At 40.3% G+C, this 17,254-nt stretch overlaps 1 protein-coding gene and 1 long non-coding RNA gene across 2 annotated transcripts in view; one reads left to right on the top strand and one right to left on the bottom strand.

The window, feature by feature from the left end:
* LOC124389264 overlaps positions 1–17,254 on the bottom strand; it is a 64,691-nt gene that overhangs the window by 18,990 nt on the left and 28,447 nt on the right. The window contains exons 25-37 of the mRNA XM_046854611.1: positions 16,792–16,863; positions 16,567–16,680; positions 16,007–16,081; positions 14,997–15,092; positions 14,619–14,702; positions 14,126–14,179; positions 13,954–14,046; positions 13,722–13,817; positions 6,485–6,826; positions 6,036–6,386; positions 5,192–5,296; positions 4,995–5,090; positions 2,451–2,543 (exon numbers count right to left, since the gene is read on the bottom strand). Coding sequence (XP_046710567.1) covers positions 2,451–2,543; positions 4,995–5,090; positions 5,192–5,296; positions 6,036–6,386; positions 6,485–6,826; positions 13,722–13,817; positions 13,954–14,046; positions 14,126–14,179; positions 14,619–14,702; positions 14,997–15,092; positions 16,007–16,081; positions 16,567–16,680; positions 16,792–16,863 — 1,671 coding nt within the window. The remainder of the gene's footprint in view (positions 1–2,450; positions 2,544–4,994; positions 5,091–5,191; positions 5,297–6,035; positions 6,387–6,484; positions 6,827–13,721; positions 13,818–13,953; positions 14,047–14,125; positions 14,180–14,618; positions 14,703–14,996; positions 15,093–16,006; positions 16,082–16,566; positions 16,681–16,791; positions 16,864–17,254) is intronic.
* Positions 11,048–12,004, top strand: LOC124389270. Its single transcript, XR_006926544.1, has 3 exons — positions 11,048–11,200; positions 11,293–11,407; positions 11,862–12,004. It is a non-coding gene; the product is annotated as an uncharacterized LOC124389270 (long non-coding RNA).

Genomic DNA, 17,254 nt, shown 5'->3' with positions numbered 1-17,254 from the left:
AGGGCATCACTCGGTCTCAGATCTCTGCTGTGGAGGTCGCTCAACCTCGGGACTCCGCTGAGGGCGCAGCTTGGTCCCTATCCGACGCTGGGCCTGTCTCTCTGCCTCCTGGCTCCGCCGAAGACGTCCCTTCGTCCCTGGTCTCCGCTACAGGCAGCTCTCCGTCCCGGTCGCCGCTGGAACCGTTTCTCCGCCTTCGCCCTGGCTCCGATCTTCACCAGGGTTTTGCTCCGATTCTGGCCTCCGCGATGAGCTGCGCGCCGTTTCGGACTTCCGCTGGGATTCGGGTTGAGCATCGTCCGGTTCCTGCGCTTCGCCTGGGCTGTCGCCCTGCCTCAGGTCCTTTCTGGCCTTCTCCTGTTCTGCGGCGGTTCTGACCAGGTCCCGTTTGACCCTGGACGGACACCGGGATCCTCCTCCGAGTGCCCTGGCCCTCCAAGCGTCTGTGGGTTTGGGCGTCAGGTGCCGCCTCAGGGGGTAATGTCAGGATCCACCTGCCACGCCCCTTTGGTGGCTCTCTATGCCTCCACTCGATGTCTTGCCTCCGTGCGACTCCGAGGCGGCGTCACGCCTCTAAACTCCTCCTTGACGACGCCTTGCTCCCGAGCTTCCTGAAAGGCGACGCCCGCCCAGGGCTCCTCCGATGGCGACGCCTCGCCTCCGGGCTCCTTCGATGGCGGCGTCTCGCCTCAGGGCTCCTCCGATGGCGACGTCTCGCCTCAGGGCTCCTCCGATGGCGACGTCTCGCCTCAGGGCTCCTCCGATGGCGACGTCTCGCCTCCGGGCTCCTCCGATGGCGGCGTCTCGCCTCCGGGCTCCTTCGATGGCGGCGTCTCGCCTCCGGGCTCCTCCGATGGCGACGTCTCGCCTCCGGGCTCCTCCGATGGCGCCGTCCCGCCTCTGAACTCCACCGTGGACGTCACTCGGCCTCTGGACACCACCGGGGTCGTTTTTCTGATTCCGGTCTCCACCGGGTGCGTCACTCGTACTCCGATCTCCGCTACGGACGTAGCTCCGATCCAGACCTCCCCATTGGGCGTCTATCCGGCCCTGATCGCCGCCGAGGGCATCACTCGGTCTCAGATCTCTGCTGTGGAGGTCGCTCAACCTCGGGACTCCGCTGAGGGCGCAGCTTGGTCCCTATCCGACGCTGGGCCTGTCTCTCTGCCTCCTGGCTCCGCCGAAGACGTCCCTTCGTCCCTGGTCTCCGCTACAGGCAGCTCTCCGTCCCCGGTCGCCGCTGGAACCGTTTCTCCGGCCTTCGTCCTGGCTCCGATCTTCACCAGGGGTTTTGCTCCGATTCTGGCCTCCGCGATGAGCTGCGCGCCGTTTCGGACTTCCGCTGGGATTCGGGTTGAGCATCGTCCGGTTCCTGCGCTTCGCCTGGGCTGTCGCCCTGCCTCAGGTCCTTTCTGGCCTTCTCCTGTTCTGCGGCGGTTCTGACCAGGTCCCGTTTGACCCTGGACGGACACCGGGATCCTCCTCCGAGTGCCCTGGCCCTCCAAGCGTCTGTGGGTTTGGGGCGTCAGGTGCCGCCCCTCAGGGGGTAATGTCAGGGATCCACCTGCCACGCCCCCTTTGGTGGCTCTCTATGCCTCCACTCTCCATAGAGCTCCAGGTTTAACCACGCACACCTGGAGCTCATCATCACTCATGCCTCCACTCTCTCTGAAGCTCCAAGTTTTAATGAGGCACACCTGAGGCTCATCACTCACTCCTACATAAACCCCTCACTCACATTCACTCCCCGTTCGTTATTGTTTATGTTTGACTTTCCGTACTACATGTTTTGGCGTTCCGGTTTTCATGCAGGACTTCTCTCATCCGTTTCATCCGGACTACAGAATCCCGTACTGGCTGCGCTTCCCCTCCCTGTGCATCTCGGGTCAGCTACGCTTCTCCCAATGCGCTACTCGGACTATCTCTTTCAACCGTAGGACTGCCGTGTGCTTGTGCTTGTGTGTGTGTGCGCGTATGCGCGTCTGTGTGTGTGTGTATGCTCGTCTGTGTGTGTGTGTATGCTCGTATCTCTCTCTCTCCCTCACACGTGCATTAAAGCCCAAGCGAGCTGTATTCCGGCTTCCGCCTTCTGTTTCGCTCGCACCCTGACAGTTACTTTTTAGGGAGTTTTTGATGGGGACTAATTAATGACTCTAAAATGTATCTATTTCTGTATCTATACTGAATAATGTCTATTTCTGTAAAGCTGCACTGGGACAATGTCCATTGTTTAAAAACATTATACAAATAAAATAAAAGTAAAATATTAATAAAATTATCAATATATAATTGACATCCTCACAAAATACATTATTATATATTTATTAGAGATATTCTGAACAGTTGGAAAGCATGAAACACAGCTCTATATCTATCTATCTATCTATCTATCTGTCTGTCTGTCTGTCTGTCTGTCTGTCTGTCTGAAACAAATATTACTTGGAACCTACCTTCAAATGATACCAGATGCAAAGCAATCCAAAATAAAAAACAGATCCTAACAAAATTAAGTGCCGAACAAGTTGCTGCTTCTGTAAAAAGCCCTGGAAGAAAGATGAGATCATTTATTAATTGATATATTTTGAAGTAAATAAAAAAACTGTTGAAAGAAATTAACCAACAGCCCACTGAGTTAAAAAAGACGCATCAGAACCGATCTATAATTACAATTACTGTCAATTATTATTAATGCAGTTCTGTTATACATTTTTCCTTTCAGTGTCACCACTTTAGCAGCACAACAGTGTGTTCAGTTTTATAATACTAATAGAGATGAGAGAAAGTGACAGAGTGTCATGTGTATAAAATGCACAGTGGCAGAAGTGGATGCAAATACAGATAATATTTATTTACTAAAAAGACAAGCAGAACAGAACAGCAGGCAAAAATTATAAACGTTTACAATCGACCACCTAAAATAAACAATAAGAAACGAGTAAACAAAACAAGATAACATACTGTAAGAGAAACGGCTCAGTAATCTGCAGTGACCTGGATGATTTACATTGTGACGTGCACACTGACACAAAAGGGGTCAGAGATATAAAATATAGTTTTGTAGGAGGCTGAACTGCCATCCCTGGTGTGAACAAGTTGCAGAAGGAAATCACACAGTCGCCCACTGGTACCGAGCTGGAGAGGATGTGCTGCAACTTGAAGAAATAAAGAATGGAGATGGAAATGTGTTGACTAGTGAGGAGGGTGTGTTGAGAAGATGGAGGGAGTATTTTGAGCAGCTGATGAATGAGGACAATGAGAGAGAGAGAGAGAGAGAGAGAGAAGGTTGGATGATGTGGAGATGTGAAGCAGGAAGTGGATAGGATTAGTAAGGAGGAAGTGAGAGCATCGATTAAAAGGATGAAGAGTAGAAAGTTGGTAGAAACAGATGACATACCGGTAGAAGCATGGAGATGTTTAGGAGAGATGACAGTGGAGTTTTTAACCAGATTGTTTAACAAGATTTTGGAAGGTGAGAGGATTTTTAAGGAATGGAGAAAGTGTGCTGGTACTGATCTTTAAGAATAAGGGAGATGTGCAGTCCTGCAGTAACCACCGGGGAATAAAGTTGATAAGTCACACCATGAAGTTATGGGAAAGAGTAGTGGAAGCCAGGCTGAGAGAAGAGGTGACCATCTGTGAGCAGCAGAATGGTTTCATGCCGAGGAAGAGCACCACAGATGCCTTATTTGCTTTGAGAATGTTGATGGAGAAGTATAGAGAAGGTCAGAAGGAGTTGCATTGTGTGTTTGTGGATTTAGAGAAAGCGTACGACAGGGTGGAGAGAGGAGTTGTGGTATTTTATGAGGAAGTCTGGTGTGTCAGAGAAGTATGTGAGGGTGGTGCAGGACATGTATGAGGACAGTGTGACAGCAGTGAAGTGTGCAGTAGGAATGACAGACTGGTTCAAGGTGGAGGTTGGATTGCATCAAGGATCAGCTCTGAGCCCAGTCCTGTTTGGAATGGTGATGGACAGGTTGATGGACGAGGCCTGACAGGATTCTCCCTGGACTATGACGTTTGCAGATAAAATTGTGATTTGTGGTGAGAGTAGGGAGCAGGTGGTGAAGAGCCTGGAGAGGTGGAGGTACACGCTGGAGAGAAGGGGAATGAAAGTCAGTAGGAGTAAGACAGAGTACATGTGTGTGAATGAGAGGGAGGGCAGTGGAGGGGTGCGGTTGCAGGAAGAAGAGGTGGAGAAGGTGGAGGAGTTCAGGTACCTGGGGTCAACAGTGCAGAGTAATGGAGAGTGTGTTAGAGAAGTGATGGAAAGAGTGCAGGCATGGTGAAGTGGGTGGAGAAGAGTGATAGCAGGAGTGATTTGTGATAGAAGAGTATCTGTGAAAGTAAGAGGGAAAGTTTATAGGACTGTGGTGAGACCTGAGATGTTGTATAATTTAGAGGCAGTGGCATTGAGTAAAAGACAGGAGGTGAAGCTGGAGGTAGCAGTGCTGAAGATGTTGAGATGTTCATTGGGAGGGATGACGATGGACAGGATTAGAAATGAGTTTATTATAGGAGAGCCCATGTAGGATGTTTTGAAGACAAGGTGAGGGAGGTGAGATTGAGATGGTTTGGACATGTGCAGAGGAGGGACATGGGGTATATCGGTTGGAGAAGGCTGAGGATGGAGCCACTAGGAAGGAGGAAAAAAGGAAGACGAAGGAGGAGGTTAATGGATGTGGTGAGGGAAAACATGCAGGTAGTTAGTGCGAAAGAGGCAGATGTAGAGGACAGGGGGGTATGGAGACAGATGATCCGCTGTGGCGACCACTAATGGGAGCAGCCGAAAGAAGAAGAAGTAGCTCTAATACTTTCACAAGCAGGTCAACAAACCCTGCTATGTGGCTATTGTCCACGGTACCTTGAGCGAATAGGAGTTCCACCCAGTGATGAGCGTTTCACCTACTGATGATTGTGGCAGCCATTTTTCTAAATCAATGGATAATGTGAGAATTACAGTTATAATGAGTGTAACTGTAAAAAACAATACTTACCCTCAGTGACACCCCAAAGAATGAAGCCAATGGACAAAGTGATATTCGGACAAAGGACAAGTGCATACTGTATATCTAGGTGTCTTTCTCTGTTATCTACAAGAAAACAAAAAAAAAAAGATTTTTATGAATTTTATTACGTTAAAATGGTACCAAAGTTTTTTTTTTTTAAGTAATAGAAAGAAGCCCAGACTCACATTTCTTTTTAAAAGATGTATAAGAGAAGTATCCTAGGATAACTGATCCAAACGCAAACCCAAGTAAACACAACACAATTATCCCAATATGCATAGAGGAAAAACCTGCATGGGACAAACACCAGAGTTATTAAACCACTACAAGACTGTAATATATAAAGGTAGTGAAGACGTGGAGAAGGTGGAGGAGTTCAGGTACCTGGGGTCAACAGTGTAAAGTAATGGAGAGTGTGTTAGAGAAGTGAAGAAAAGAGTGCAGGCAGGGTGGAGTGGGTGGAGAAAAGTGATAGCAGGAGTGATTTGTGATAGAAGAGTATCTGAGAGAGTGAAAGGGAAGTTTATAGGACTGTGGTGAGACCTAAGATGTTGTATGGTTTAGAGACAGTGGCATTGAGTAAAAGACAGGAGGTGGAGCTGGAGGTAGCAGAGCTGAAGATGTTGAGGTTTTCGTTGGAAGTGACGAGGATGGACAGGATTAGAAATGAGTTTATTATAGGGAGAGCCCATGTAGGATGTTTTGAAGACAAGGTGAGGGAGGTGAGATTGAGATGGTTTGGACATGTGCAGAGGAGGAACATGGGGTATATCGGTAGGAGAATGCTGAGGATGGAGCCACCAGGAAGGAGGAAAAGAGGAAGACCAAGGAGGAGGTTTATGGATGTGGTGAGGGAAGACATGCAGGTAGTTGGGTTGAAAGAGTCAGATGTAAAGGACAGGGGGTATGGAGACAGATGGTCCACTGTGGAGACATCTAATGGGAGAAGCCGAAAGAAGAAGAAGAAGAAGAAGAGTGAATGCTCTACAACATCTTTACCTGTTTGGTGTCCATAAAAAAACAACTTACCCAGCCGCTGCACCTCCACTGTTGTGTTATCTGATAATGTCCCAGAAAATGCTGAACAGATGTACAGTCCTTTGTCCTCAGTTCTGACGTCCTTCAGTCTCATTGAGAAGTTTCCTTTGTTCCTGTCTTCAGTGCTGAAGAATTCTACTCTGCCCTTAAATCTCTCGTGTGTTAATTCTGTCAGAATGTCACCCTCCAGATAGAGCAGCAGTAAGAGGTCTTCATCCCGTTTCTTCCATGAAACCTCTTCTATCTTTTCTGATGGTATATGTGAGTCTACAGAGCAGTTCAGAGTGATATCTTCACCTGCATACGCAGATATAATGTGGGCTCCAGACACAACCAAGCGCTCTGAAATAAGATGTTTAAAATGAAGATTTTATATTAAAAAAAATATTTTTAAGTCATGTATTTTTACAGAATATTAATCCGGTAAAAAATGTACCCACCAAACTCCATTTCAATCAGAGTTTCATCAGAGTGCTGGTTTGTGTGAATGACACACTTATAAACTCCTGCATCTTCCCGAGTCACATTTGTAAGCAGTAGAGAGAAGTTTCCATGAGCAACCTCCTCAGAGAAGAAATGAGCTCTTTCATGATAACGCTGGTTCTGAGACTCTGGTCGACTTTCTCCATTCTGCCACAAGTGCACTAGAGATCCAGAGTCAATTCTATTCCACTCCACTTCCAGTTCTTCCATTGGTAGAGGAGTTTCTACAAAACAGGGCAACATCACTGAGTCTCCCAGCTGGACAGTGAGAGAACCAGATGGACCCTGGACATGGAAACCTAAAGAGAATAAAAACAATGTATATTGTGTTGTTGTTATATCATGTTATGTTATAAATAATGTTGACCTGATGTGTGAAATGCCATTTTTAAAAAATGGACTGGTTTCCTCCCTGTTTTTTTTCTTCCTTCTCTCTATTTTATCTCTGATACCCAAATTCCTCTATCTCTACAAATGTGGAACCAGTCGATAAACATTATCTGAAATACTTTACCGTGCTTCTTGTAAACCTTGCCGAAGATGTTCTTCACTAGTTGGAGATTTCTTCCTGGCGTTGTGATTCAGTTTATCTCAGAGCAGTTCAGTAGGATTTAGGTGTAGTGACTGAGCAGGTCATTCCATGATATATGGATGTAACACTTATATAACTATATAACACTCACAGGGCTCAGACGTATGTTTCTGCTCATCGTCTTGTTATATGGTGAAGTTGGTTCCAATGAACTGCAGTCCAGGCAGAATTGCATGGTGTTGAAGTATAGAATGGGAGCCATGTTGGATCAGTTCTTTTTCACCCAGTGTCAGGATCTGGGAGAATTCTGTGACCAGATGCTGCCACTGGGCCCCTACTCTCTATTCCCTGCTCCCTATCCCCTAGACCACATCTGTCAAACTCAAGGCCCGCGGGCCACATCCTGCCCAATGTACAATTAGATCCGGCCTGTGAGATGATTTTATAAAGATCTATTATTATTGTTATTAATGTCCTGGCGATATGAAGCGCTGATAACACAAACTACAGATCCCATAATGCAGCGCTTCAGCTGCCTTACCGAACCTGGGAACATTCCAGCGTCAATCAAGTCGAGCTTCTGTTGATGTATTTAACCCTATTGTAAAGTTATTCTGAAACAGCGCCTCACAGTAGTGAAGATAAAAGTTGACTGCACAATTTTTATTTATTTGTTCAGGGTTTTTTCGCAGCATGTTCATATTTCTAACTTGTATAATTTTGACAGGAGATATTTTTATGAAGAGCAAAATAGGTTATTTAAATTTTAAGCTTATTTATTCTGAAATAATATTCCTGACGGTTTTTTATTCATATTTATGTTAAAAATATGACTAAATGTGTGCTTTGGGTTTTGGCCCCCTGTGCAATTGAGTTTGACACCACTGACATAGACCCTCACAGTGTCCCTAATGTTTTCCACCTGTTCCTTGTTAGTTTCAGTGTATTTAAGTTCCCTCTTTTGTGTCTGTTCTTGTTGGTTCATTGTCGTTATGTTCAGGAGCCTTGATGTTTTGTTCAGATGTTATGTGACCTTTTTTCTGAGTTGTCCTGTTTCTCGAGTCCTCTGTGAAAGTCCCGGTTCTTAATTTGTGTTTTGTCTGTCTCTCCTTCATTACACTTTTTCGGTTCAATAAAGTTTCCAGATTGACTTTCATTGTTATTCTATGTTGTCTTTGATGTTGTCTCTCATGTTCTGGTGTTGTCTATGTTTTGATATGTTACCTGTTATGTTTGTGATGTTAAGTATGTAATTTCATGTGTTTTTTGTTTCTCAGTTTGTGTTTCCCCAGTTTAATTAATCAGTGTACAGTTTCATTAGTTTGTTTCTTGAGCTCCCTGCCATCTCTCGAGTTTTGTCTTCTCGGGTTCTGTGGTTATTTTAGCTCTTCCTCGTCATTGCTTCAGTGTTTTCTGGAAATGTTTTTGGAATTTAACTTGTTTTTTTGTGCTGTGGACTTTCTAAATAAAAGAAACAATGGACTTATCATCTTTCCAGAGTATGTGTCTGTGCTTGGGTTCTAAAACCTTCCTGTGGCAAACTGCTAGAGTGTCTACCCCTCTCTCAAGCTACCTGGGTCTGACACCCAGAATAAGTCTCAAACCAACCTCAAACCATTTACCTCCACCTCCATGTTTGACTGAACTCATCTGTTTAAAGAACTGTTTTCCTTTCTGAACTTTCTATGAGAAGTTTATTCACAGTCCAATTGTTGTTTTTGCCTTTTACAGAGTTTGTGGCATAGAAATCAAAAGAAATCAAAAGCAAGGAAAGTAGATGTTGTATAAGGATGGCTCTTCTGCACAGTACTTGTCTATTTATTTTTACTCATTTTATTATGGGTGAGTTCTGTTTTTGTTGCACTGTCGGACGAGAGACTAAGCAAAATATTAATTATGCCACAATATACAGCATATGTAAACCCCAGACAAAGTGAGTTCTAGAAACCTTTGAGTCTTGTACTGTAGCTCCAGAGGAGTCACCATTTACAGTTCCTCCAAAACTAGTCTAACCAGAATCACACCCTGTCATGTTTGGTTTTTTTTGGTTGGTTCGTTGGTTGTTGTTTTTTTCATAATACTCCTGTGTTGGATTTAATGATTCAGTGATTAGAAATATATATTTTTTGTATGATTTATGGATGACTGGAAGTTTTACAGGTGAATTATTAGTTCTAGTTCCTCAACGTTTGCAGAGTTGATGCACTTAAAGAAAATGTAAAAAAATCCTTCCTTAGATCAAATCATAACATTATTTCAGCTCTATAAAATTTAGTGTATACACAGTGCACTAATAAACACAAACATGGTGAACATTACCGTTACAGAAGATCACCGACAGCAGCAGATGAAACCAGAGCAGTACAGCAGCCTCCATGTTTGCCACAGGAATACTTTTATTTTCACTTTTCACCTCATGTGACTAACAACGAATTCTGTCTGAACTCCTTCAGAAACACCTTCATCTACTGTCAGATACTCAAATACCTTTTAAAAACATGTTTTTAGACATTAATGTTTTATTATTTTCTTTTCCCTCACTGTGCTCTTACTTCTTATTTATATCTGTATAACTCTACTGTAGGCCAAACCTTTACAATTAAAATTATACATTGTTATGAATTATAAGTTAAATGTGATTCAACAGAGTTAAATGTGAAAAAAACGATTGTTGGACAGGAATAATGACATGTGCCTTTTGATCAGGTGAAATTTACAGACATCTACGAAGGTGGAACTGAGATGAACTGGTGCACTTGTTTAGAGAAGAGGGGCTCAATAATGTGAAGAAACAAATGTAATAAATTAAATCCTATATGAAGCAGAGTAGTGATGGGTTTATCTGTGACGTATGATTAAATTAGAATAAAACCTGAAGTTTCAGTATATTTAGTGAGATAAATCTCATCCAGGAGGAGTTTCATTTTGTAAACTTGGGTTTACACAGACTTGTATCATATAAGAAGAAAAATACTAAATATAAAATCTGTTAACACAAATGAACACTGAACTAGTGATGAGTCGTTCATGAACGATTCATTCATTTTGAGTGACTCTTTAATGTGACTCAGAAGAGTCGTCTCAAAAATTTCTTTTCAAAGGTTCCTTTTTTACTGGATGCGCAGGAGGAAAATCTTCAGTTATGTATGTACAGGATACAGAATTGAATAGTTCATCTCTCGACTCTTTCAATCCGAGTTGTTCGTTCTTTTATCATGTGACTCTAATAGATGCAGTGCATTACACAGGAAACAGAATTTAGTAGTCAAACTATTTCCTTTTTACTGATGCTCCAAGTCTTAAATCAAACACCAAAATCTTACAAGCTCAAACTTATTAACACAATGAACCCTCTGCGGTCGACAAATGTGGCAGCGTGTTTTGTGGCCTATTTTTCTCATAACGCTGAAACAAATTTAAATAACTCTCACTTTTTTAATCGTACAGATAAGAGCAATAAACCATTTGAATCTGTAAAGAGTCTTCTTTTATTTGTATACACATTAATCAAAACAAAACGCTGTGCTTTTGTAAAATAAAGATGACAGTCAGGGGGCGCTCTCTGCCGTCTCTGTCATCTCTCTTCACAGACACATCGATAAAACAACCTGAATCTCAGTGAATATTTGCCTCACAGATAATAAATATATGAATAGAAAACTTACAATGTTTACTTTTTATATCGAAAACACATTTTCTCTGGTTATTTATTTTGTATGAAAGTTAGAAGAGGTACAGTTTCTCTGGTGTCACTTTATTAACCGTTCGTCCGAAACATAGCAAAGGTTCCACTTGATGTCCTGGTGATTTGTCACATAAAGCACCATCATTTTACATATTTACAAGAATATTTTGTCTTAATGCTCAGTGTTGTTTGCTTTCACTAATAATAAACATGCATTTGCATAAAGCTCCAGATTTGCACATGCCCAGTGTAACATCTCTGCCTACATTAATATATATATTAATTATATATATATAATAATTGTAACAACAATATGTTATATTACACATTGAACTCGGCGGCTTCCGTATGTTTCACGCCAGCGCGCTTCATCTCAGTCACTATATAATCAGACCGCTGGGGGGCGCTCAGGTTCAGATTTGAGGAAGAGCAACGCCGGCAAGCACCTGAACACAGGTGAGATTTTACATGAAACAAAAATAAAATAAAACAAAAGACAAGTATAAAGTGTAAAAATCTGAATATATGTTTGTGTTTGTTCTGTGCAGTGTGAATCACCGTCAGGAGATTAAAATGAGTGGAAATGTTTCTGTGTGTGAGAAACCGCTATGCTAATGGCGCGCGCACACAAATCACCTCAGAACAGAGTAACAGAGGACTGAGGTAAAATACTGTGTGTGTGTGTGTGTGTGTGTGTGTGTGTGTGTGTGTGAGTGTGTGTGTTAATCAGTCATGTCAGTATTTTCCAGAGAGGGTAAAAATGACGATAAATGTATTTTTAGTATCTTTAGTTTTTGTGGGTGAGGATTTTAAGACACTTAACGTGGTTTAATACAATAAGAAGTGTTTTTAAAAAGAATAAATGTAGAAATTACATTAATAATAAAGTTTACTATGTACAGACACACATATGAGTCCAGAATACCAACATTTAAGGTGTTTAATAACTTTTAATTCATTAATTTTCTCCCATAGAGCAGTAAATACAACACTTAAAGTGGTTTAATGTGATAAGACGGTGTTTCTAAAAACCAGAACTCAATACTAACTTAATAATAAAACACACAAGCAGTTTATTCTTATCTTATTAATCCACGTTAAACTTTTTCCTGAACAGGTTTCTGTGGGAAAAAACGTGTAATTTAACACGTGATTTTGTATCCTGGACTCGTTCATGTCTCTACAGAGTATTTTATATTATTAATGTGTTTACTGGGTTTGTATTAATAAAAACATCACATTAAACCATGTTCAACTTTTTCCTTTACAGTTTCTATGAAAAAAGAATGAGTAATTAAACTTATTATTATTATTATTATTATTATTATTATAATTATTAATATTGTGTTTGCTGAGTTTGGTCTTTTAAAAACAGTCTATTCTTTAAAGCCACGTTGAGCGTTTTTCACTTTAAGTGATTTAAAATGTCCCAGGATTGTACATATGAGATGAGGATCTCAAAAAGTTTGAAAAGTTCATTTTTAAGTAAAATATATAAAATATATGATTAACAAAAATACATGATAATCGTAATGTAATAATTTGTGATATTTATTACTGTAATAACTTTATTATTAGTGCATTGAGGAGTGTATCGAGCTGAACATACGTCTAAATAAATCAGCTGCTTGATTTAAATCAACTGCTGCTCTGTGAATATGATGAATCAGGACACTACAGAGATCGAGGCGTGTCCTGAGAGTGATGTAGAACACAGATGAACATGGCAGAGGTAGAGCTGTAGTGGCTTCATATGTATCTGTAATGTAGCATATTGTTGTCTGTGCATCGAGATGTGAATCACATCAGCCTCAGTTATGGAGATGCACATCACTCATGTAGACATAAATAATGAGTGTGAAATGAAAGCACTTAGGAAGCGTCTTACCTGCTCAGACCCTGAGAGCTCAGGTACAGGAGCCAGATTCTGGAGTTGATGATTGGATGGAGGTGAGTTTGAGTTCTGTATTTATGGTAAGAGATGATTGGAATGGTTTATTTTGGAATAAGTCTCATATGATGAAGTAAATGAGATGAAAGTGTGTATTTATTGATGTAATGTTAATATTACAGAGTGAAATACTCGCCCTCTGTGCCTGTGTACACACACAACAGCCTTGTTCTCGCAGCCTCTTTATATCAGATCTAAATCTGTACACATGAGAGCAGGAATCATCACATGTTCTAAACAAACTGATACAGAAAAGGAATCTATTTATACGTGTTTGAACTCATCAGCAGCGTACACACACACACACACACACACACACACCTTTCTCTGTTCTCCTGCCCTGTGTGATGGAACAAATGTGACAGTCAGTAAAATCATTTCAAATCTAATATATTTGTTGTATCATATAATTCTGAATAAATATTTTTATCAGACTAAATGTGTTCAACAAACTAAATAAATTATAAATATTACTAAAGTAGAATTTTGAGCTCTGCTCTGAAGTGGTTCATGTTTTCAGCCATTTGAAGTTTTATTACTGTTAAATAAAATATATTCTTGTACGTCTTAATACATAAACCACATCACCCTCCTTTCTCTCAGTCCTCTTTTCCTTCCCCTTGCCCTTCCTCTCACTGCCCTACACACAGAAATGGGGATCAATTCCCCTTTAAATGTTCCCTGAATACGGCCTGAGCTGATCTGTTGGTGTTACAGGAAATCTGGGCATTTCCATTAGTGAACAGTTATAATTAAGGAGTGTAACTTCATCTGCAGCAATGCTGAGGCAGGTGATGTGTGTAAATAAAACTCCCATATCAATTCCCTCTATCACTGTTTCAAGGTTCAGTTCTGAAGATCTGATGTTCTTGTATAAAGTTTAAAATACTGCCAGTTCTTGTAATAATAAAAAATCTATAAAAATTTGTAACAATAATTAAAGAACCTTTTTATTTCTGTAACTGAAGCAACAATAAACAGACCTGCTTGATCATGTTCTATACCATGTGTAGAGATTATACTTACAGAAAGTGGAGATCTGTAAAGTGAGCCAGCACACAGCAAACACACATTCAGCTGGTATCACAATAACTCGCAGATCCACCGTACGCTGACCATTTCCTGTTTATAATAAATTAATGATCACTTGTAGCACCATATATTATTAGATGGACTAATTTCAATAACATTTAATAATTTTAAACAAACATTTATATAGTGAGAAATTTTCTATTATGATTATTAAAATCAGACTCACGTGCTTTTAGGATCAACTCCAATATTAACGCAGTAATGTTCACAAAAACAACCAGCACTGAACCAACCATGAACACACCCACACTCCATCCAGCTGAAATACAAAGTCATGATGATCAGAGATAAAGATTTTATCTTGACTGAAACATGACAGTAAAGATTTGTGTACTTACAAGGCTGAATCACAGTGTTTTTGGAGTCTGAGTCGGATTCTAGACGTCTGGCATCTGAAGCAAAACCAGTCAGTATCAGTTAGAACCTTTCAGCATGATGTTCATAATGCAGATGGGCACCCATCACACACACCGCCCCACCCCCCTCATTGACATAGGAAGTTTCTCTGCCTATTCACTTTGCCATCGTCTGGTTTCCTCCCCGGCTCAAGCCCTGACCCTGACCGATATGATTGTGTACTTTAAAAGAAAATACTTTACTTTAGTTCACGTCAGTGTCTCCCAGTGTTTCTGGAGATTTGTTTTCTTGAAGTATAAAAACACAGTGAATTTATATGAGCAGTAACATCTGATCAAACTCTAGTCTGGAACATACAGTATTAGGTGATGTAGATGTAAGATGTATTTGGCAACTGAATCTGCACCCTTTCAACATGACATTCACACACCGACATTTTGTTTTGTTTACTGTATATAGTAAAAAGGATTAGACCTGATAATCGCTTTAGACTTGAAAACAGTGTCGTCATGGTCAAGATGTAGAGGAACACAGTCACACAGGTCAATGCATCATGCTCTAAACACATTTAAAATTATTGACAAAACATTTTTAACAATTGTAATAACCACTTTTATTATAAATTTACAAATAATTCACTACAAAACTGCAATAAACCACTTTTAAAGCTAAAACACAGTGTGATGCTGGATGATTTCTTTTCTTGGCTTCCTGATGTAACTTTGATCAGAGAGCTTTAGTTCATTAAATAAAACATTTAGAAATTCCTTTGTACATAAAAAAAAATAAAAAAGGATTATCCAGTGGAACAGCAACTCCAGTAACCAGTAAAGGAACAGGACTTTTACTTACCGTTCACATCAGTCACTACCACAGAATGGATGTAGATCGACCCTGATACACTCACAATCTCCAGGATCATCATTATTGATACAAAGAGTAAAGAATCTGCAAAAAAACAACAAAAGCAATGTTACACATTTGATTCATCACTGCCCTTATTGAGGTTATTAAAATATGCTACACTCTGTACCAGAATCTACCAGACCATCATAATAAATACAGCAAAGTCCCAACAAATCTAGCGTTAGAACTTTGACAGTCCCTTTAATAAATTTATTTCTAATCCTGTCCATCGTCCACACCAACCTCACACTACAGTCTTCCTCCTTTAGTTTCCACCATCTTATTTTTCTTTCCGTCCTAACTCTCCTCCTCTTCTTCTTCACCTCCAAAACCATCCTACAGACCACCATCCGATGCTGTCTAGCTACACTGTCCCCCGCCAACACCTTACAGTCTCCAATCTCCTTCAGGTTGCATCTCCTGCATAGAACATAATCCACCTGTGTGCACCTTCATCCACTCTTATACGTCACCCTATGATCCTCCTTCTTCTTAAAATACGTGTTCACCACTGCCATTTCCATCCTTCTAGCAAAATCTACCACCATCTGCCCTTCTACATTCCTCTCCTTAAAACCATACCTACCATCACCTCCTCATCACCTCTGTTCCCTTCACCTACATGTCCAAGTCTGCTCCAATCACCAATCTTTTTTTTTCTTAGGTACACCTTCTACCACTTCATCTAACTCACTTCAGAATTTTTCTCTCACAATGATAACATTAATCATCACTCCATCCTCCTACACCATTTCTCTTTCTATCCATGGTAGAACAGTGTGATCCCACCTCCTAGGTTCCACTCCCTTTCCTCTTGGTCTCCTGATCAAACATGTCCAACATTCTTCACTTCATCATATCAGTTACCTCCCTCCCTTTACCAGTCATAGTTTAAAAGTCTCACTTTACCAGTCAACATTTAAACCCACTCTAATCTAAGTGTATTATATACTTACTCAGACATTTGCAATTAGTATGTAAAAAGAAAAACCATCCTGCCAATGATGGAAATAGCACCAGAGTCAGGCTTTCTGAAAAACAGAACGTTAATTACATCAAAATAAAGATTTTCGTGTGAAGATTAAATTTGAAGTTAAATATATTATATGTGATTGTAATGATACTGATGAAGATCCTGTAAACATGCTCAAGACTTCACATACACAACTAAAACTGCACTTGTGTGGGATTAAACTGAGTTTTGGGTGGTATGTTAGTTAGTAGGTCTGGATAATGAAGCATCAAAAAATATGAAAAGTTTATAGATTTAAAATATCTACAATTTAATAGGTTTTAAATTGAAATAAAAACATTTCATGTAGTTTAAAAACCATGACATTGCTTTTTATTTATTCATTCAGAATACACACACACACACACACACACACACACACACACACACACACACACACACACAGAATAAATAGGACAAGAAAGGCTTGAAAAAATGGTAAATTGTTTAATGAAATTTACACATCAATCAACATGAGGCATTACCTGAAAAAGCTGCACTTACCTAAAGAACGAATTACAAATATCATAGTAATGAAAAATATCCGCAGTATGTTGCCGTATTCTGTAGTTATGTAACTACTGTGTGTTACTTTTCGGAGAATCTTTCTAATGTACGCTGCATTGAAAATAAAAGATTAAAAAAGGTTAATTCAGTCTTCAGTCGGTCTTAAAAAATAAATAAAAGCACATAAATGGTATTTATATTTCAGGATTTTATGATAGTTACCCAAACATCTCCAATCAGGAGCTAGTGTTTTACACACAAGAGCCCTTATTCCAGTGTAAGGACCCTCTGTAACTGTGATGTAATGATGGAAACATATGATTACATTTACATTTAAATCAATACAGGACTGAATTATTCACTTGTTCAGAAGTTAATAAATCGTTTAATTATTTTACATACTGTACTGTGTAAAGGCCTTAGAAAGACCTTCTGTAACAAATATAATAAAGAATGAAATGAAAATAAAGAATGCTAAAAAAAAAAAAAAGCACTTATAAAAAGCATTAAACCATAATGAGCTTTAAGAATGTCTGCTAGAGATTGTTTTATAAGAAATGAGATTTGATAATCCAATCAAGGACAAAAAAATGGATAATTGCATTATGGCTGGTTAAAAATGTTCAATATTTAAAAAAATATTGCATTTAGTACATTATATATACCCATAACTCACTCACAAAGA

This window comes from Silurus meridionalis, chromosome 7 (genome assembly GCF_014805685.1).
Source record: "Silurus meridionalis isolate SWU-2019-XX chromosome 7, ASM1480568v1, whole genome shotgun sequence".
In the NCBI taxonomy this organism is placed as follows: domain Eukaryota; kingdom Metazoa; phylum Chordata; class Actinopteri; order Siluriformes; family Siluridae; genus Silurus; species Silurus meridionalis.
Note: the sequence above shows the minus strand (reverse complement) of the source record. Positions and strands in the feature narration are given on the sequence as shown.